The following is an 18,158-nucleotide window of genomic DNA, read 5'->3' as shown; positions in this document are numbered from 1 at the left end:
CCTTCAACGCTGTTTCCCGTAACATCCTCATAGACAATCTGAAAAAGTATGATTTAGATAAGTGGATAGTGAAGCTGGTTGAAAATGAATTTAAGGGATGGGCCCAAATGGCTGTTAACAGTGGCAAAAAGTCCAGTTGAAGGCAAGTGACTAGTGGTACACCCCAGGAGTCAATATGGGTGCTGATACTGTTCAACAGTTTCATTAATGAACTGGGCACTGGGGCAAAGTGTCCACTCAGGAAGTTTGCAGACAATATAGAACCGGTAGGAATATCTGGATCTTGACAGACGACAAGTGTGCTAACAGGAACCTCATAAAGCTCAGTAAAGGGAAATGAAAAGTTCTGCACTTGGGAAGGCACCATTCCAGGCACTTGTACAAGCTGAAGGCTGACCAGCCAGAAAGCAGCTTTTCAGAGAAGACCCTAGGGGTACTGGTGGACACCAAGCAAACCATGAATCAGCAGTGCACTGTCGTGGAAAAAAAGGCCAGCAGTATCCTGGGCTGCATTAGGCAAAATATTGCTAGCAGGTTGAGGGAGGTGATCCTTCTCCTCTACTCATCACTAGTGAAGCCACACCTAGAGTGCTGTCTGTGTATATAGGCTTCCCAGTACAAGAGAAACATGGACATGCTGGAGAGAGTCCAGTGAAGTGCCATGAAGATTAAAGGACTAGAACATCTTTCATGTGAGAAGAGGCTGAGAGAGCTGGGATGATTCAGGGTAAAGAGGAGTCTCAGGACTCAATAAAAATAGCATTTTAGAACAAAATTCTGTTTTCTAGATCACATGTTCACTAACATCCTTTTTCCATCTCATGCATGATAAGTCTGCTTTTCCTACACCATAGATTTCCAGTTTAAACCTGATAATACCTGGTATTTTTATTTCATGATGTTATGGTTCTTTCTTTAGACTCTAGCAATCAGTTCTGTTGGTGGAGCTCCTGGCTTAAATTGCAGTTTGTAGTCTACTGGGAACCATATATTCTTCTGTCTGTAAGAACTGTCATTATCCTGTAAACCACGGTCACTTTTTCCTTGAAATTTTTAGCATTTTGTTCTGTTCCCCTATAATTCAGGGACAGCTTATTTGTGTAGCACCACTATTTATGATATATATTGCTTAGAAATAATTTATCTGTGTAGCTGAGAAAATAGCAGTATAATTTCACTGCTCTTGCATAGACCTTTCTACTGTTTGTAGCTATGATTTTTGAGTTACAATCTCTCCAATATAAATAATGTATTAGTTCATAATTTAAATGTGACCTATCTTTGTAGGACTGGTGACTCACTATAAAAGTTCTTTTTGAGTACCTTACAAAACTTCAAGCAGGTTTTGGTAGTCGATTTATCTCTTCTGATCTGTAACATGTTGTGAAGGTTTGGCTTTTATGTGCTTGACAGTGCAGTGAGGCCACAAAATTGCTAAGTCTCTTACTGTAATGAAAGGAGGTGGCTCACAAGAGAATCAGACTAACAGAGACTCTGCTAAATTATCATATTCTAAAATCAGGAGCCTAATATTGTAGTTACAAGAGATTTTTCTTTGGTAGAAATGCTGATTTACATAAGATCTTGACTGAGCTTTAAATGAGATCACTGAAATAAATTTCAATTTAAAGTAACTATCTGAAAAAGGTAGAATTAAATCCTTTGCAGAGGCAAAGGCAAGGAGCTACCCTTTTCATAAACAGTGTTTATTACCAGACAATACCAGTAAGTTCACCCCAATTCTGTCCTGCTATGTAACAGGTATGTTGCACAGGTAAATGGTACGGCAAAAGAGAGAAGCAAAAGACAATCACATCTATGGTATCTTATTGATACCACTTGTTAGCTCTAAATGAGACAGTGATTTTTTTTCTGCTTCATTTTACCTCTATCCAGCAACACTTCTCTGATTCAGAGAAATACCTCTCTCCATCTTTTCCCAAAAGCAAAGTATAAAAGAATGGAAGTTAAAGAAAAAAGAAAAACCTCTGAGGGAAGAGATAAATTTAGGGTAAACACTAAGTCTTTTGGAAAATACATGGACCCTTATTTTTAGGATAATATAAATCCAATAAATCCATAGTGTGGAAGCATATACTTCAGAGCTTTCAAATGACCTGCACACTGCCCTCAAGAAGACCCAAAAAGCATTCTGTTAGTTAAACACTGCATATATTCTTCTCACACATTCACACTTTGAGTGTGACAACTGTTTGTATGTGGAAGTGAAAGACGGAGAATGATCATCCCTTGTGCTGTGGGGTCCCTCCCACGGGATGTAGTCCTTGGAGAACTGATCTGGCGTGGGCTTACCACATTCAGCAGCTCTTCAAGAACTGCTCCAGATATGGGGCCATACCACGGGGGCTATCCATCAGGAGCAAACTATGCCAACCTGGGTCCCCTACAGGCAGCAGCTCCTGCCAGGTCACCTGCTCCTGCATGGTCTCCTCTCCACAGGCTACAGGTCCAGCCCGGAATTTGCTCCAGCAGGCGTCTTCCACAGGCCGCAGTCTCTGTCAGTGCAGATCCAGCTGCTCCACCATGGTCTCCTCCACAGGCTGCAGCGTGGAACCCTGCTCCACTGTGGTACTCCGTGGGCTGCAGGGGGACGGTCTGCTTCACATGGTCCTCACCACAGGCCGCAGGGGACTTCTGCTCCAGTAGCTGGAGCACCTCTCCCCCTCCTTCTTCACTGACCTTGGCACCTGCAAGGCCGTTCCTCACTCCTCTCACTCTCCCAGCTGTTGTGTGTCGCAGCAGTTTTTTCCCCTGTCTTAAATATGGTCTCACAGAGGTGCAAACAATATCACTTATTGGCTCAGCTCTGGTCAGCAGTGGGGCCCTTACCTAACATGGGGCAGCTTCTAGATTATTCTCACAGAAGCCACCCCTATGGTCCCCTGCTACCAAAACCTTGCCATGTAAACCCACTACAACAACAAAATCTAGTTTAATTTCACCGCAAAAGCATTTTTACAGCATTTAATTTCTGTAAATGCTGATTTATAGAATTTGCCTTATCCTTAATCCAGAAATACTTCTGGCTACAGCAAAGCATTAGTACTCAGGCTGCATCCTGAGCATTAGCACTGTGAGACTTAATACAGCTGTTCACTTGTTCCTTCACTGCAAGGAGATGTGCAAATTATGCATATGTGAGGACACCTGGTAAATACAAATGTTCAGTGCCATGCTCACTAATAAAATTTTGGGTCCCACGAAGAATTTTAGCATATTATTTCAGACTCCTTTTTCTGCTCAGGAATATGCATAATAGTAAAAAGTACGAAGAAGAGATGTATATCTGATGGTAATATCAAACCTAGAGTAGTTGGCTAAATTCACTGCTAGTATTGTTAATGATGACCAGGACTCCAACTAGGAGATCAGGAGAAAAGAGTATGTGTTCAGAAAGTGGAGAATGGGGATAGAACAGTGTATTTTGAAATCAGGACTCAAAATCAAGTCAAATCAGGAGAGAAAAAGAAATGGAAAAAAAATCTTGGGCACAACTAGAAATGAGACTGAAAATAGAGTCTAAACATTGTAGGTACTAGTGGAAATGATAAGGGCTTAAGTTTTCTAATGGTATACATTAGGGCAGAGAAAGTGAGGTGGGAAGAAAGGATCATGTATACATTCCTATTGAGCCTTACCAGAGGTTATTGTCATTGAGACCTTTTATAACAGCTTGCCATATTTATTATTTTATAACTAGAGCTTAGCAAAGGCATGACTGAATACCTGAGATACCCCTTCTCTGTACTGATCACTCCTACAGTACCTGCTGCACATAGATGCAAGCAGGTCATCCTAGGATCCAGGGGAACAGCATGAATCTGTGTTAGGGAAGGTTTAGAATGGATATTAGGAAAAGGTTCTTCACTGAGAGAGTGGTCGGGCAATGGCACAGGCTCCCCGGTGAAGCAGTCATGGCACCAAGCCTGCCAGAGTTCAAGAAGCATTTGGACAACACTCTCAGACGTATGGTTTGGTTTTGGGGTGGTCCTGTGTGTAGCCAGGGATTGGACTCCTGTGGGTCCCTTCCAGTTCTACCCTATGATTCTTTGAATCATAGAATATCCTATGATTCTATGAAGGAGGAAGGTGCCACAAAGCTTGAGATATCAGCAACATTCTGTAAGAAAAGACCACAGGAAAATGTCATTTCAACATTTCTTTGCAATCTCTTGTAGAACAGGGAGCTGAAGCAGTAGGGATAATCAACATTCTGAGAAACTGTGGGACAGATGAGTGGACAGTAAGGTGGGTTGAGAACTGGCTGACTGGCCGAGCTCAGAGGGTGGTAATTGGAGGTGCAGAGTCCAGCTGGAGACCAGTGACTAGCAGTGTTCCCCAGGGGTCAGTGCTGAGTCTTGTCCTGTTCAACATCTTCATCGACGAACTTGATGAGGGAATAGTGTCCGCTCTCAGCAAGTACACTGATGACACAAAGCTGGGAGGAGTGGCTGACATGCCAGAAAGCTGTGCTGCCTTTCAGCAAGACCTGGACTGGCTGGAGAGATGGGCAGGAAGAAACCAAATGAGGTTTAATAAGAGCAAGTGTAGAGTCCTGCACCTGGGAAGGAACAACTGCACATATCAATATAGGCGGGGGGGCAACCTTCTGGAGAGGAGCTATGAGGAGAAGGACCTGGGGGTCCTGGTAGGCGACAGGTTGACCATGAGCAGGTAGTATGCCCTCGTGGCCAAGAGGGCCAATGGGATCCTGGCGTGCATTAGAAGGAGTGTGGCCAGCAGGTCAAGGAGGGTGATCCTCCCCCTCTACTCTGCCCTGGTCAAGCCTCACCTGGAGTACTGTGTCCAGTTCTGGGCTCCCCAGTACAAAAAAGCCAGGGATTTCCTGGAAAGAGTCCAGCAGAGGGCCTCAAAGATGATACAGGCATCTTCCCAATGAGGAAAGGCTGAGAGACCTGGGTCTGTTCAGCCTTGAGAAGAGAAGACTGAGAGGGGATTTTATCAACATTTATAAATACCTGAAGTGTGGGAGACAGAGGGATTTGGCCAACCTCTTTTCAGTGGTTTGTGGGGACAGGACAAGGGGTAATGGCTACATAATGGAGCACAGAGGAAGTTCCGCACCAACATGTGAAAGAACTTCTTCATGGTGAGGGTAATGGAGCACTGGAACAGGCTGCCCAGGGAGGTTGGGGAGCCTCCTTCTCTGGAGATATTCAAGGACCACCTGGACACCTACCTGGGCAGCCTGCTCTAAGGAAACTGCTTTGGCAGGGGGGTTAGACCTGATGATCTCTCGAGGTCCCTTCCAACCTCTACAATTCTGTGATTCTGTGAACACATTTTCACTGAGCTAAAGTTAAGGGGAAAGAACCAGCTAGAGCAGAATTTGAGGATAAAAAGAAAGGGTGGATGTGAGTAAAGCCATTAATGAAATGAACAGCCTATATGCCTAAGTATAGGAAGCAAAACAGTTAGTTATCCATTTCAATGTTAGTTTTATAATAAACAAAAGACTGAGGAAGGATTCGCTTTCCACTGGAAGGCAAATGACCAAATATTGTATTGAAATAGTAACAGTGATGGTTTGTGATTTAATTCTACTTGTGTTGTAACATAACTTCCAAAAATCTGTAAAGAAATTAAGACAACATCTTTATAATAACCTGTGCAAGTGGTGACTGATACTTTGAAATTGGGTATGTTTTATCTTGCAAATATTGAACATAAAGCACAAACTTGTTCTGATAAAGGAGTGTAATAAATCAGTTACAAATGTTTGTTTTCAGGGCTAACTCTGTGGTATTTCATTATCAAAACTGCTGGCACCACATCTGTAGATAAAAGGTAAACAGAAGGCCTTAACAAATATGCATTGAAACAGTCAAAACACCTTTGGTTAAATAAAATAACAGAAAAACAGAAACAATGAGATCTTTTTCAGTGCTGGTGTGCAAGAACCATGTCATTCCCTGACATGGGAATGAATTGGTTCTGCTGTGTCATACTAGCCACACCATTGATTTCATAGGTCCTTATGAACAACCGTACAACTGGTGTTAGTCCTGTTCAGAGTTTTAGTACTCTTGAATAGTTGTACAGAAGTTTCTATTTTGAGTATTTTGTAGCCTTTGTGAGGATGTCTTCTTCCCACATTGTAGTTTTATCATTCTCCTCTGCTTTAAACAATGTTACAAAAGTAAAAATCTGTCCCAAAGATTAGTTCAATCTGACATCCCCCAAATTTGTCTTTTTACTCCTTCCTTCTTTATGGAGTGAGTGTTCTGTACTACTCTGCAGAACTATCCCCTTATAGTCCCTCTCCAAGGATACCCCAGATTTCAGTTAAGGCTAAGTAAATTCATTCAATCTATTGTTGAGGTGCAGCCTCTGAATAACTTTTGAGAAACTTATTTATATTATTTACATTAGTGCACTGACTATCTGTTCTAATCCTACACAAACATATATTCAGAACATGAAGAATGGCAGCTGAGGTTGTGGGAGTTCATCTCTTTCCTGTCCTAGGGATCTGAGTTGTTTCCTTATTGTACTGCATGGAACAGCATTCCAATATCTATTTTTATTTATTTATATATATATATATATATATATATATATATATATATTTTTTTTTTTCCCTGAACAGTGCTTAAACTAATAATTAAGCATTTTATTTTCCTTTCCCTCTCTCTCTTCTTCTTCTTTTTTTTTTTTTTTTTCTTCCCTCTCATATAATTGCCTACTAGATGAAGTTTCTGGTGCACAACATGATTAGATTGTTCCCATAGCATATCTGTTGACTTTCAGGTTATCCTGTTGTTCTCAGTTCAGCTATTAAAGCTGCACAGATACATTCAAAAATTTTCTTCAATACTGCAGCGCTCAACCACTACAACCCATTGCTCCCTCAGAAAACATTTTCAATATTAAATAGAGAGTTGGCACTTATTAGAGGTGTTATTACTTGGCTTGGTAGAGTGTCATCCATACAGTATATTTTAACTTATATTTTAAAACAACAACATCAAAAAAATTAAACTGAAAAAGGATGCCCTTAATTTAGAACATGTCAAATAACATTTCAAGAATTTCAAGATGTTTTCCAACATTTGCTCAAGTTGAAATATTAATCAAATCTGTCCCTTGCCTCTGAACAGTCTATTTCAAGGAAATGTCAAAAATTTCATGCCAAACTCTCTGGAGAACTAAAGAGAAATATTGTGTAGGGATTTTTCCTTTTTCTTTTTCTTTTTCTTTTTCTTTTTCTTTTTCTTTTTCTTTTTCTTTTTCTTTTTCTTTTTCTTTTTCTTTTTCTTTTTCTTTTTAATTTTCCTTTTTCTCGTTCTCTTTCCTTTTTCCTTTTTCCTTTTCCTTTTCCTTTTCCTTTTCCTTTTCCTTTTCCTTTTCCTTTTCCTTTTCCTTTTCCTTTTCCTTTTCCTTTTTCCTTTTTCCTTTTTCTCTTCTGTTTAAAATAAAACCTGTAAAACTTTCTACCAGTTTGTCCGTACTCTGCTGGAATACTAAGCAGTAAGCCAGTTGTATGAGCTGTTTCACAAGTACTGTCAGTATGCTACTGTTTATTTCCTTTCTGTCTTAAGCTTTGTGTGATGAATTTCTGGAGTAAATTTTTTATAAATGAAATATAAACCCTTGAGAAATCAAAGCTTACAATAAACTGAAATACTGACAGAGCCTGAACTATAGTGCCCAAATTGCAGTACTTGGAAAAAAAAAAAAAAAGCCACTAAACTACAAGCAAATTATAGTCTATCAATTTTTCTATAGGGCAATCACAAGGCTATTTAAGTAGAATAATAGCTTCCCAGCAATGAGCTATTTGTAATGAAAATTAAGCATACCAGGATCATGCCATCTCACAATTTTTTAAAGTCGAGTACATTACTAAAAGTTGTATTCTCATTTTTCTATTTCACCTAAAAACAGGTTTGCTTTTCACATGATTTTTTTTTTTCTTGAACACACTGCCCATTTTCAGAAGCTTGAAATTGTTTTCATTCTTGGAGAAAAGAGTTTGTACACATTTATGCATATTAAATGTAGGTGTGTGACCATGTATGCACAGATGTGCATGTGCTTGCACCTGTTTATTGCTTCAACAGCTAACCTTCTGGCTTCAAAACTCTTCAATGCACAAGTTTTAGGTAATGAATTAGTTGTTTATTATCTACTGTACATATCTGTTTTCAGCAAATTGAAAATGAGTTGAATAATAGGTTGTAAGTTGAGCATTGTATTTGTATATTTATCACAGAGTCATGACTGCACTGCAGCACAGCTTCTAATTCATTGGAGCATCCTTGCTTTTGATGTCTTAAAAGTAGAGTAGAACACTCATTATATTGCAATTTATAAAAATGTTATAGGGCTTCTATAAAAGAATAAAATATGGTTGTGCACTAAGGACACACGCAAAGGACAGAGGGATAAGTCAGTTGAAACTGTATGCTTAATGTTTTATACATGAAATTTTAGTTGAGTATGATGCTGCTTGTGGTAGATTGCAGAATCATTACAGTAAATGAGAAAAAGCAGATTTTGTAGACTTTACCAAGTGATATAAATATGCTCAATGATGATCTGGAGAATAGTGAAGTGTAGATCATTTCTGTGTCACTGCTTATTATTGTTGTTGTGCCTGATAACTGCAATGAAAAGAGGGGGAAAAAGCCACTGTGATAAACCCCAGGCAAATATAAATTAACATCCTTTTTCTGATACAAAAATCTTGAAAACTAAGAAGATAAGATATGTGCATGAAGAGAGTTACAACTAAATATGCGTTTTACTTCATCACTAATGGATGATTTATATTCATCATTGAGTTTTGTGGGTGTATGGATCAGCTCAGGGGGAACATTCCATGTGAAATAAATAAACCATCTGTAAATGTCATCTACATCTGATTTATTCATGGTAGATCTAAGTCAAATTTCAACTCGTGACTCAGAGAACTTAATCTATGCTTCCTTACCAACGTTTAGCAAACCAGGAGTCTGTGGGAATGCACAGCATGAAAAGCATGCTCAGCCGTTCCCTTATGGTACATTGGGATAACTAAAAGTCTTAGTAGGTTTCTTTTTGCTCTACCAATGTATAAAGGAAAATTTGAGTGTCTCTCAAAGACAGGAGAAATTAACGTCCTTGACTTACATTTTCTGCTAGGGATTTAATAAGGAACCTGGCATTTATACCAGTTGTCATTAGTAAATGTCACAGAAACATTAACTGCCATTTCATATTCATTTAATTGCATAGACTTTGTGTTTTGCTTTACTGCTAAGACTGTGTTTTTGTTTTGAAGGGGAAAATCCTTCAGTGTTTAGGCAGAAAGCATTTTCTGTGCCACTCACAGGACAAATTCTTCAGTTCATATTGTTATTAGAATCATTCACTAGAATTAACAATTTATGATCTACATGTTAATACGAGAACATAGTTCCCGTGAAGACATCAGTAATTATCCTAGCTTTATCTCCAAAGTAATTAATATTCCAGTGAAACTTTGAGATTGTAAATGAAAGTGAAGAAAGTGGCCAGATTCCTGGCAGTAATATCACATAATTGCAGAATCATTAAAGTTGGAAAAGACCTCCAGATCATCTAGTCTAACCATCCTCCTACCACCAATATCACCCACTAAACCATGTCCCTAAGCACCATATCCAACCTTTCCTTAAACACCCCCAGGGATGGTGAATCCACTGAGTGTGGTGAGACACTGGAACAGTTTGCCCAGAGAAGTTGTGGTTGCCCCATCCCTGGAGGTGATCAAGGCCAGGTAGGAAGGGGTCCTGGGCCACCTGATCTAGTGGGTGACATGGGTAGGGACCCATGGCAGGGGGGTTAGAAGTAGGTGATTTTAAGGTCCCTTCCAAAACAAGCTATTCTATTATTCTCTGATTTGATGATAATTATCATCTTCTAAAGAAAAAACTTTCTGCAAATGCTTAATATGGATTATAAAGTGAAGTTGATGTCATAAAATCTCAGGAGTAGTGTTTGATTCAAGCTGTACAGTGCAGAAATAATAATCAATAAGACATCACAAAGTCAGTGTTATGGTTTGTTCTCAAGTCCTGTATGTTCTTCCTCATGTATTTGAAATCATATAAGAGAGATGGTTACATGAATACAAAGTCAAATCCAGTCAAATTTTGATCACGTTAATACTTAAGAAGGCTTGAAGATTTCTTCAGAACAGTAATCAGTAAAAAACAAGAGATTATTCTAAGGATTCTGAGTGCTTAATGTATCTGCTATCCCAAAGAGAATTGTGCCATATTGGCTTAGGTTAATGACTAGCTTCCACTTCTTCTATAAAATTGTCTAAATAAGAAATTCAAATACACCAGTCCATAAATAAATAAATAAATAAATAAATAAATAAAATGGTATGCAGTTGCTCTCTAATGCCCTAAAAATCCTTAACCTAGCTACAAAGCAGGAAAAGATTTTCACAGGGTAGTAAAAATAAATAAATAAATAGATAGATAAAAAGTTAAATAAAAACCAGTTTTCAATACATCGTATTTAGTAACTGGCCTTTCATAAGACTTTATTCTTTTTATTCTGACCTGTTGACCAATTTATCTTTTATTCCCTCTGTAGCAGAGGAGACAGAGAATAGCAGGTGCTGCTCAATAGACCATTTCCTTTTTTTTGTTTGTTTGTTTGTGTTTTTTTTGTTTGTTTTGTTTGTTTGTTTTGTTTGTTTTTTTTTGTTTTGTTTTGTTTTGTTTTTCCTGCCACAGCTCCACACAGAGCTGTTCTGCTTTTGTTAACATGAAGCAATTGCTAAGAATTGACAGGAAGGGTACTGCAGCTGGGAAATTACCTCTTCTGTTAGTAGCTCCAGTAGATTTACCCTCCCCTGCTTTGCTTCCACCATGGTAGCAACAGTTTGGGTTGTGCAGAAGTAGATATTTGGCCATGACTATTCTAGATCCTAGGTTACACATAACAAGAACAGGATTTTTTTCTGCAACAATGCAGGAATATGGGTTATCCAGTTCCTGAGATTGCTAAAGCAGACCAGCATGGTTTCATTTTAAGAAGTTAATTTCTGAAGTGATCTGGAAATTAAAAGTAGTAGGGAAAAAAAATGGAAGTATCTATATGATAGTACATGCACTAAAACTGCATAAATCTAAGAGTATTCTTTAATTCAAATGAGTTAAATGCTAAATTTTTCTTTACATGTTAGTCCTTCTTTAATCATTTTAATGCAAACAGCTTAGAATAGCACCTTATTGGTCTGGAGATAACACTGTGAAAAACTTTGGCAGCCTTTTCTAGTAATATGCCCTAAAGGAACTTTGCTTAACCAAATGTCACTGAATATTTTAATATTGATTTGCTCTTTGTAAATCACAGTCTTTAAAATTGCCAGGCATTTTGTTTTGATGTCAGAACAAATTTGATAATATCCACCAAAGAAATATGAAATCCTTGTATTACACTAAATAACAAAAAAGAATAGGTCCTTTTCGGTTCAGAAGGGATTGTTTACCTCTGCCATTGTTAATTATATGCATCTGTGCACAATTAGAAGACAGTAGCAAATGAAACTAGTTTGTGAATTACTGTGAACCAGAATGAATTTTACAGTCACTCCCATCTGCCTTTTGTGCTGCCTTGCATATAAGATGCAAATCCTTTTTCTGAAGATCCCAAAGTCACATTGAATGCTTGCTATGTTGTAGGAAGTGATAAATTCCTAAAGGTCAGATCAGGTATTTTTGTTTTATTTAGAGCACTCTGAAAGTCAGAGGCTCTGTCTGAAAGAGGTAGTTTTAGTCTGACCTTGATTCAATAAGACTCTAATAATAATGTGTCCTTAATTTGATTATCTTATTGTTTAGTACTCCTTGTAATGTGCCTAGTGGAAAGTACTCTATTGCTTGTTAACAAGGTACTTAGTGCAAATGTACAAACACTTAACTAGTAATAGAATCACAAGAAATATTTTACAGTTTGTCTTTTAAGTAAGCTACTTAAATTTGGTGATTGAGACTGCCACCTTGAAAGAATTATGAAAGTGTTTTCCTTGAACATTGTTTTATAGACCTAATCTCTCGTTGTTTTCTTGAGCAGACAGGTAAGCTGGTAGAAGAAAAAGGGGTTAAATTTTAAACACGCTTTTCTAGTCTTTGTGTGGATGTGAATGTTTATACAATGCATATAATGATGGAAAATCATGCTCAACAAGGATAGCATTATGCATTTTGAAGGATCTAGGTAAGAAACTATCCAATAAATGGTGATATGGGTTTTAAAGAGCTGTTTGAAGGCTATAAAAAGGCCAATTAGTGGAAAAATACCGTAAGACTATTTGAAACATACTGATGAGTTGGTTGGTTCTGAGGCAGAGGCATGAACAAAAGAACGTAACAAAAACAATGTGGGAGAAAGAGAAGGGCACACAGACATGAGAGATGGGGTCTGAACAGGAGCAAGATTAGTTAGGGATTTGATGATGAGAAAGAAAAGATTAAAATTCATGTTGGGAATAACTTAACACAGTTTCCTTTTGTTATCTTTAATTGCAAAGAGCTTCTAACATTTTGTCCTCCACTACGGAAGTTCTTATGCTGTCATTATCACTGCATTTTTGGAGCTTTTTTCAGTACTGTAGTAGGCAATATGTACCAGATATTGCCGCTGTGTTGAGAACTCCTTCCTTTCCTCCGCTCAGGTAGAGGAGTAACTTGGCAGTTGAACGTTTTGTCTCGGTGGTATTTCTTGTTTTGGTTGTTCCTACTTTATAGAAAGAATGTGTTTACATTTAATTTATGTATATGCACAAGCTGTACGTATTCTGCACTTATCTTAGAGTTTCTAGGAAGGGGAAACAGGAAAGGAAACAGGAAAGGAAAGGAAGGGGGGTTAATGGGGGAAGGAAACATCTACATGTGAAGAATAGTAAGGTTTGCGATGGTTCTTCAGTCCCAGTATTTGTTCTTGGTTGCACCAAAAAAGTTTGGATTTATTTTGGGGTAAAATGGTGTTTACAAACTACATGAGCATCTTGTTCCCAGTTTTTCTTCTTATGGTTGAGGAGCTAAGTGGTGTACTAGATATTTGTATATAGCATCTCTGAGAAAATGCAAAAGCTTCAGGACACAGACATACCATTTGCATTTCTTGTGGAAAGTATATATGGACAGACAGAAGAAAAGTGTAACATAGTTTTCCCTGTCCTGCTTGGAAGGTCAGAGTTGCCATCTGTAGGTTTAAATTTGTTTCCTACTGAAGCATAAAGGAAGGTAACAATTTATACTGGTTATTACTGAGGTGCTAGTGAATCAAATAACAGAAATGAAGGAATAGTAATTAGAATATCAGAGTAAGTAGGCACCAAGAATGCACAAAACCTAATTAGATAATAAATATCTGTTTCATAATTTTGACATGTTGTATTGCAGCCTGGGAGGGTAGCGGGTGGGGAGAAGCTTGTTTTTATATTATTAGGTGACAGTTAACCTTGTGACATTTAAAAAATGGAAAGAGATCCAAATCACTATATAGCTATAAATCTGACTTTAAGCTTTTGAAGAAATGAAGGAAAGAATAATTAAATACCTAGAAGTAAATAAATAAAAAGTGAAGTAAAATGCAGCACACGTCTATCAACAGTTTATTGTTCAGGATTAACCTGATATTCTCTTCTGATGAAGTGCAGTACTTCTTTCTCAGACAGGAAAAACACAATAGATCCAGTGTGTCAAATGCCAATAAAATATTTGATACGCTATAATGATGAAAATTATTACGTGAACCAAGGAAGATGAGGTTTGAATGAGGAATTGCAAAGTGAGTTGTGAGCTGGCAAATGGAATTGCCTTATGGGTTATACTGAAGAGTTAGCAGCTGGCTGAGAGATTAGAGTTGCTCAGAGATCAGTGCCAGAGGGGATCCTGTTTAATGCTTTGACCTTTGCTCAAAATTAGGAATATACTATTGAAATTTGCTGATGATACAGATTCAGCCTAGAAAAATAACCAAAGATTTGGATGGCACCATGAAAGTTAATAGTGCAGAATAATGCTGTTGAGAATGATAACAAGAATCTCTGTGTAAAGCTGGGGTTTGTTGGTTGGAGATGACTGTGAAGAGAAGGATGGGAACGTACTGAAGAGAGTTACTATACTGAGCAATCTTAGGGTGAATTTATGCCACCATTTTGATGTATTCAGGAAAATGCTGTATCTCAAGCAAAGTATTTTCAACAGAGATATGAAAATATTAATCAACACTGAAACCACAAAACATTGGTAAGACCTCCAGAATACCAATATGATCACAAGTGCAGGGGAGGGGGTGACTACAAAGAAGATAACTAGAAAATCTATTTTCCAACAGGAGACTTGTCTTCATAAAAGTATGGACTGAATGAACTATTGCTCTCTACACTAAGTCATCAATAGTACATCTCAAAGAGGAATAAAAGCTTTTTAAGACAGGCCAATGTTACCAATAAATAAATAAATCCCATCACAAACAAAATAGCATCTGTATATTCTTTATGGACAGATTTTTGGATGGAAATTAAGTAAAATTATACCATGCGTGAAAGAAAGAAATTCTAGACCTGCCTTCCAGAAGGACCCTGAGAGCAAGAAAGTTCTCAAAATGTAGTTGGTAAGGCTTTATAAGTGTCAGTACTTAAAATACAGTTGTCCATACTAGGAAGCGACAGATCCCATTGACTAGGAATTTCAGGTTCTCTGTGCTGTGCTTGCTTCTAACTTCAGAGCCTGGTTAAGGACAGAAGTGTGGTTTTGAAGTAAATTTTTCATGTAAGCATAGCCTTATTCCTAAAAGAAAGAATGGAATTGTCTAGAAATATATTTTTTTATATTAATGAACTGTACATATGGCTTGGATTAGTTTTTCAGAGTATATGCTGAACGTTAAGCAAAAGGTAAATATACTACATGAATAAATATACTCAAATAATTTTCTTTTTTAAATACAAATTTCTTTTTTCTTACATTTTTTGTAGGTTTTATGTTCTGGTTCCCTAAAATTTCTTCCACTAACTCCACTACAATGGGGAAGGACAGATAGGTGGCAGATCACAATATGTCAGTTTGTTAATGTACTTAATAGAAAAGAAATTTTATAGTTCTGTCTGATAAAACAAGCTAGCAGAAAATTGGGGGTTAAGGAAATCATTCAAAGTTACAGTTAGGTAGCACTGATATTATATCACTTTTTTATTTTTAACTACATTATGTTTAGTTTATGGGAAAAGCAAATAAAAATAATAAATAAATAAATGGATACAGATGAGGCTAGGTCAACCATCATAGAGGAAGTATAAAATTAGCATTGGGAAGTTTGCTGAAGATCTGTTTTTATGTTCTGATATGCTCCACTGAATGATAGAGAAATATCTTTTTCATATATCACTATATTAATTCATTTACCTCACTGCTGTAGTCAATAATGGAGTATTTTTACTAGCTATGCTACAATAAATGTAAGTTATATAGCACTAAAAAGTGAAACAGTTCACTGGCATTATATGTGAGATTTTGTATAAATAGCTGGCCAAATTCACATAGAAAAATGTTTAGTATGGTCACTGGAAAAAAAATAACTTTTGAAGTAATGTGTTAAAAATGTAAATGAAGAAGAAAATAGATTGAAAGCAGTTATTTTGAAAGACTGGAAAAAATCAAGAAACTATATTCAAATTTAGGAACTTTTCTAGTTGTTTATATCTTTCAATAAAAGTTCAATAAGATTATTTTTGAAGTGTCACTGGTCTCTGTTTTCCCTACTCATGTACCCACCAGCTATGAATTCATGGAAATGTTTAGTGATTTGGATGTTTAGAAATGTGCCATTATGTGCTGCTGTTCTGTAGTGTTGAGAGCACAACTTGAAGCTATCACTTACTAGCTGAATTACAGTAATCAACTCTATCTGTGCATTTAGACTACCACAGTTACAAAACTGAATTCACTTAAACCTTGTAGAAAACATAATTTATTGAACTGTGATAACTGTCTCAGGTAGGTTTATTGTATTTTAATATGAAAGCAAAATTTTAAATTGCTTTGTTTCTTACTTCAGATGAGCATTTCTTTAAGTGCTATTTTTTAACAAAACTAGTAGATTCTGATTTTTTTTGAAAAAGAATAAATGGCTAGCCTTGAATACCACAGGCTGATATAGGACATAAGCCATGGTGGTGTGTGTTCTGAAGTACTTCTGGCATGCATAAAGCCAACAATCCTTTATAAGGATGAATACGCAACATCCAAGTCTCAAATGCATATTGTCATGTAGGTTCTTTTTGGTAGCTGTCCTGCATATCAATGCTATCAAGTGGAACTTGAGGAGACAGGAAACTCTAAGCTTACAGAGCGTGCACTAGATACTTTGAGTCTCCTTAAATTGCTACGTAAGGAAGGAAAAGCTGTCCTTGGATGTTATTTAATAATGTGTTGTTAACATGATGAATATGATGAACTGCAGATCCTAAAGACAAACATCCTTAATTTGTAATGCATTTCTGAAACTTTTTTTTGTTTGTCTAATGAGCAGTTTCCTAACTTTTATTTCCAATGTTTTCATGAAAAATACAGTTCATAAAATAGATTTGGCTAACTCAACATGAAAGCAAAACTCCTTAATTTCTTGATTTTTAAAAAATGCAGAACCTATACTGAGTCTGACTCTAGCCAATTTAATAAAGGAGAAAAAGTCTTTGAAATTATATTGCACAGATGTCTCAAAGAAAAGAGATTTAATTGTTTCAAAGGTGAAAATACATGGTAACTCCTTTTTTTTTTTTTTTTTTTTTTTAACTATCTGAGGTCAAACTCATGTCTCTGAAATTACATTTAGATAATATTTGAAAAGATAAATATATGTTCTGCTATGACATAGAATATCTGGCATCCCACTTCTTCTGCATTCCTCCCACTCCCCAGCAACAGCATAGCTGGAGAAGAAAAACAGATGGGTAGGATAAAACAGCAACGTTTGCCACAAATCCCTATAAAGAAAAACCTATTGAATTTTTTATAATGCAGCCTATACCACCTTGTTTGTTTTAATAATGCAACATTAGTAATTTCCGTCCTAGCCAGCAACCTGCCTTCACTTTATCCCATTGCTGACAACAGAAGGATAAATAGCAACTCACTGGCATTCTTTCTTTTACTTTCAGTCACAGGACTGGAGTCCATGAGGCATGACACCACCTGCATAGCAGAAAGCAGCGTGGCTTGTGATATTCTTCTTGTTTTTGACAGCTAAGTACCAGTCATACTTAGTTTAGAACCCTAATTTATTAAGTGAAAACACTCCACTTTTATTCCCCCTTTTTTTCCTGTTTGTAAAGGGGCTTCATCAGAGCCTGATAATTAATTGTGCAACTTTGTTTTTGGATACAAATTATGTTACTCTGAAAGAAATAACAAGGATTAATTGCTAAGCAAGGACATGATATACTGCTTGGGCAGCTCTGAATTTAGCTGCATGTAAATCTTGACACTCATTTAGTTTTCTCTCTATCTTTGCATCTCATCCTGACAGGTGCGTGCCCAATCACTGTGAACATGGTGGCAAATGCACCCAGACGTGGGACAGCTTCAAGTGCACTTGCGATGGAACTGGATACAGTGGCGCCACTTGTCATAACTGTAAGCCGTCTTGCAATTTCAAAATCATAATTGAGTATGGAAGACCCTGGTGTCTTTTGAGATATAAAGTTTGTCATCTTATCTGCTTGCTAAAGATTATCAACCTTTTTAAGAAAAAGTTGATTTAAGCAGGCTCTGCCTTTTCTATGTAGGGCTGTATTTATATAGTATTTTTCTGTATCACGCAAGGATCCAAAGCACATTGACCAAGTACATTGTCAGTGATTGCACTCTACACTTTGAAATGGACACAGTGAATGTGCCCTCAGCTTTTGGGGAGAGCTGCTGACCACTGCTAGAGAAATATTGGTTCAGGTTGCTAATCCTGAGGCTTTGTTTACATACTGATTTGTGACCATTCTATATTTAAATTATTCTTTTGTCTTGCAAATAAAAATATTTCCTATGAGCTCCACCTATCCTTCAATATTAAAGCAAAGAAAAATGACAAAAATATACAGCTGCTCTTTTTACAGATTCTGAAGTGTGTAT

General features: G+C 37.1%; 1 protein-coding gene across 1 annotated transcript in view; it reads left to right on the top strand.

Moving 5' to 3' along the window:
* CNTNAP2 (contactin associated protein 2) overlaps positions 1-18,158 on the top strand; it is a gene marked incomplete at both ends in the record, with an annotated part of 1,134,939 nt that overhangs the window by 723,392 nt on the left and 393,389 nt on the right. Inside the window, one exon of the mRNA XM_082753539.1 lies at positions 17,560-17,666. Coding sequence (XP_082609665.1) covers positions 17,560-17,666 — 107 coding nt within the window. The remainder of the gene's footprint in view (positions 1-17,559; positions 17,667-18,158) is intronic.

Source organism: Aythya marila, assembly GCF_965140915.1.
Source record: "Aythya marila genome assembly, chromosome: 2".
Classification (NCBI taxonomy): domain Eukaryota; kingdom Metazoa; phylum Chordata; class Aves; order Anseriformes; family Anatidae; genus Aythya; species Aythya marila.
This window is presented reverse-complemented; position numbering and strand designations above follow the sequence as displayed.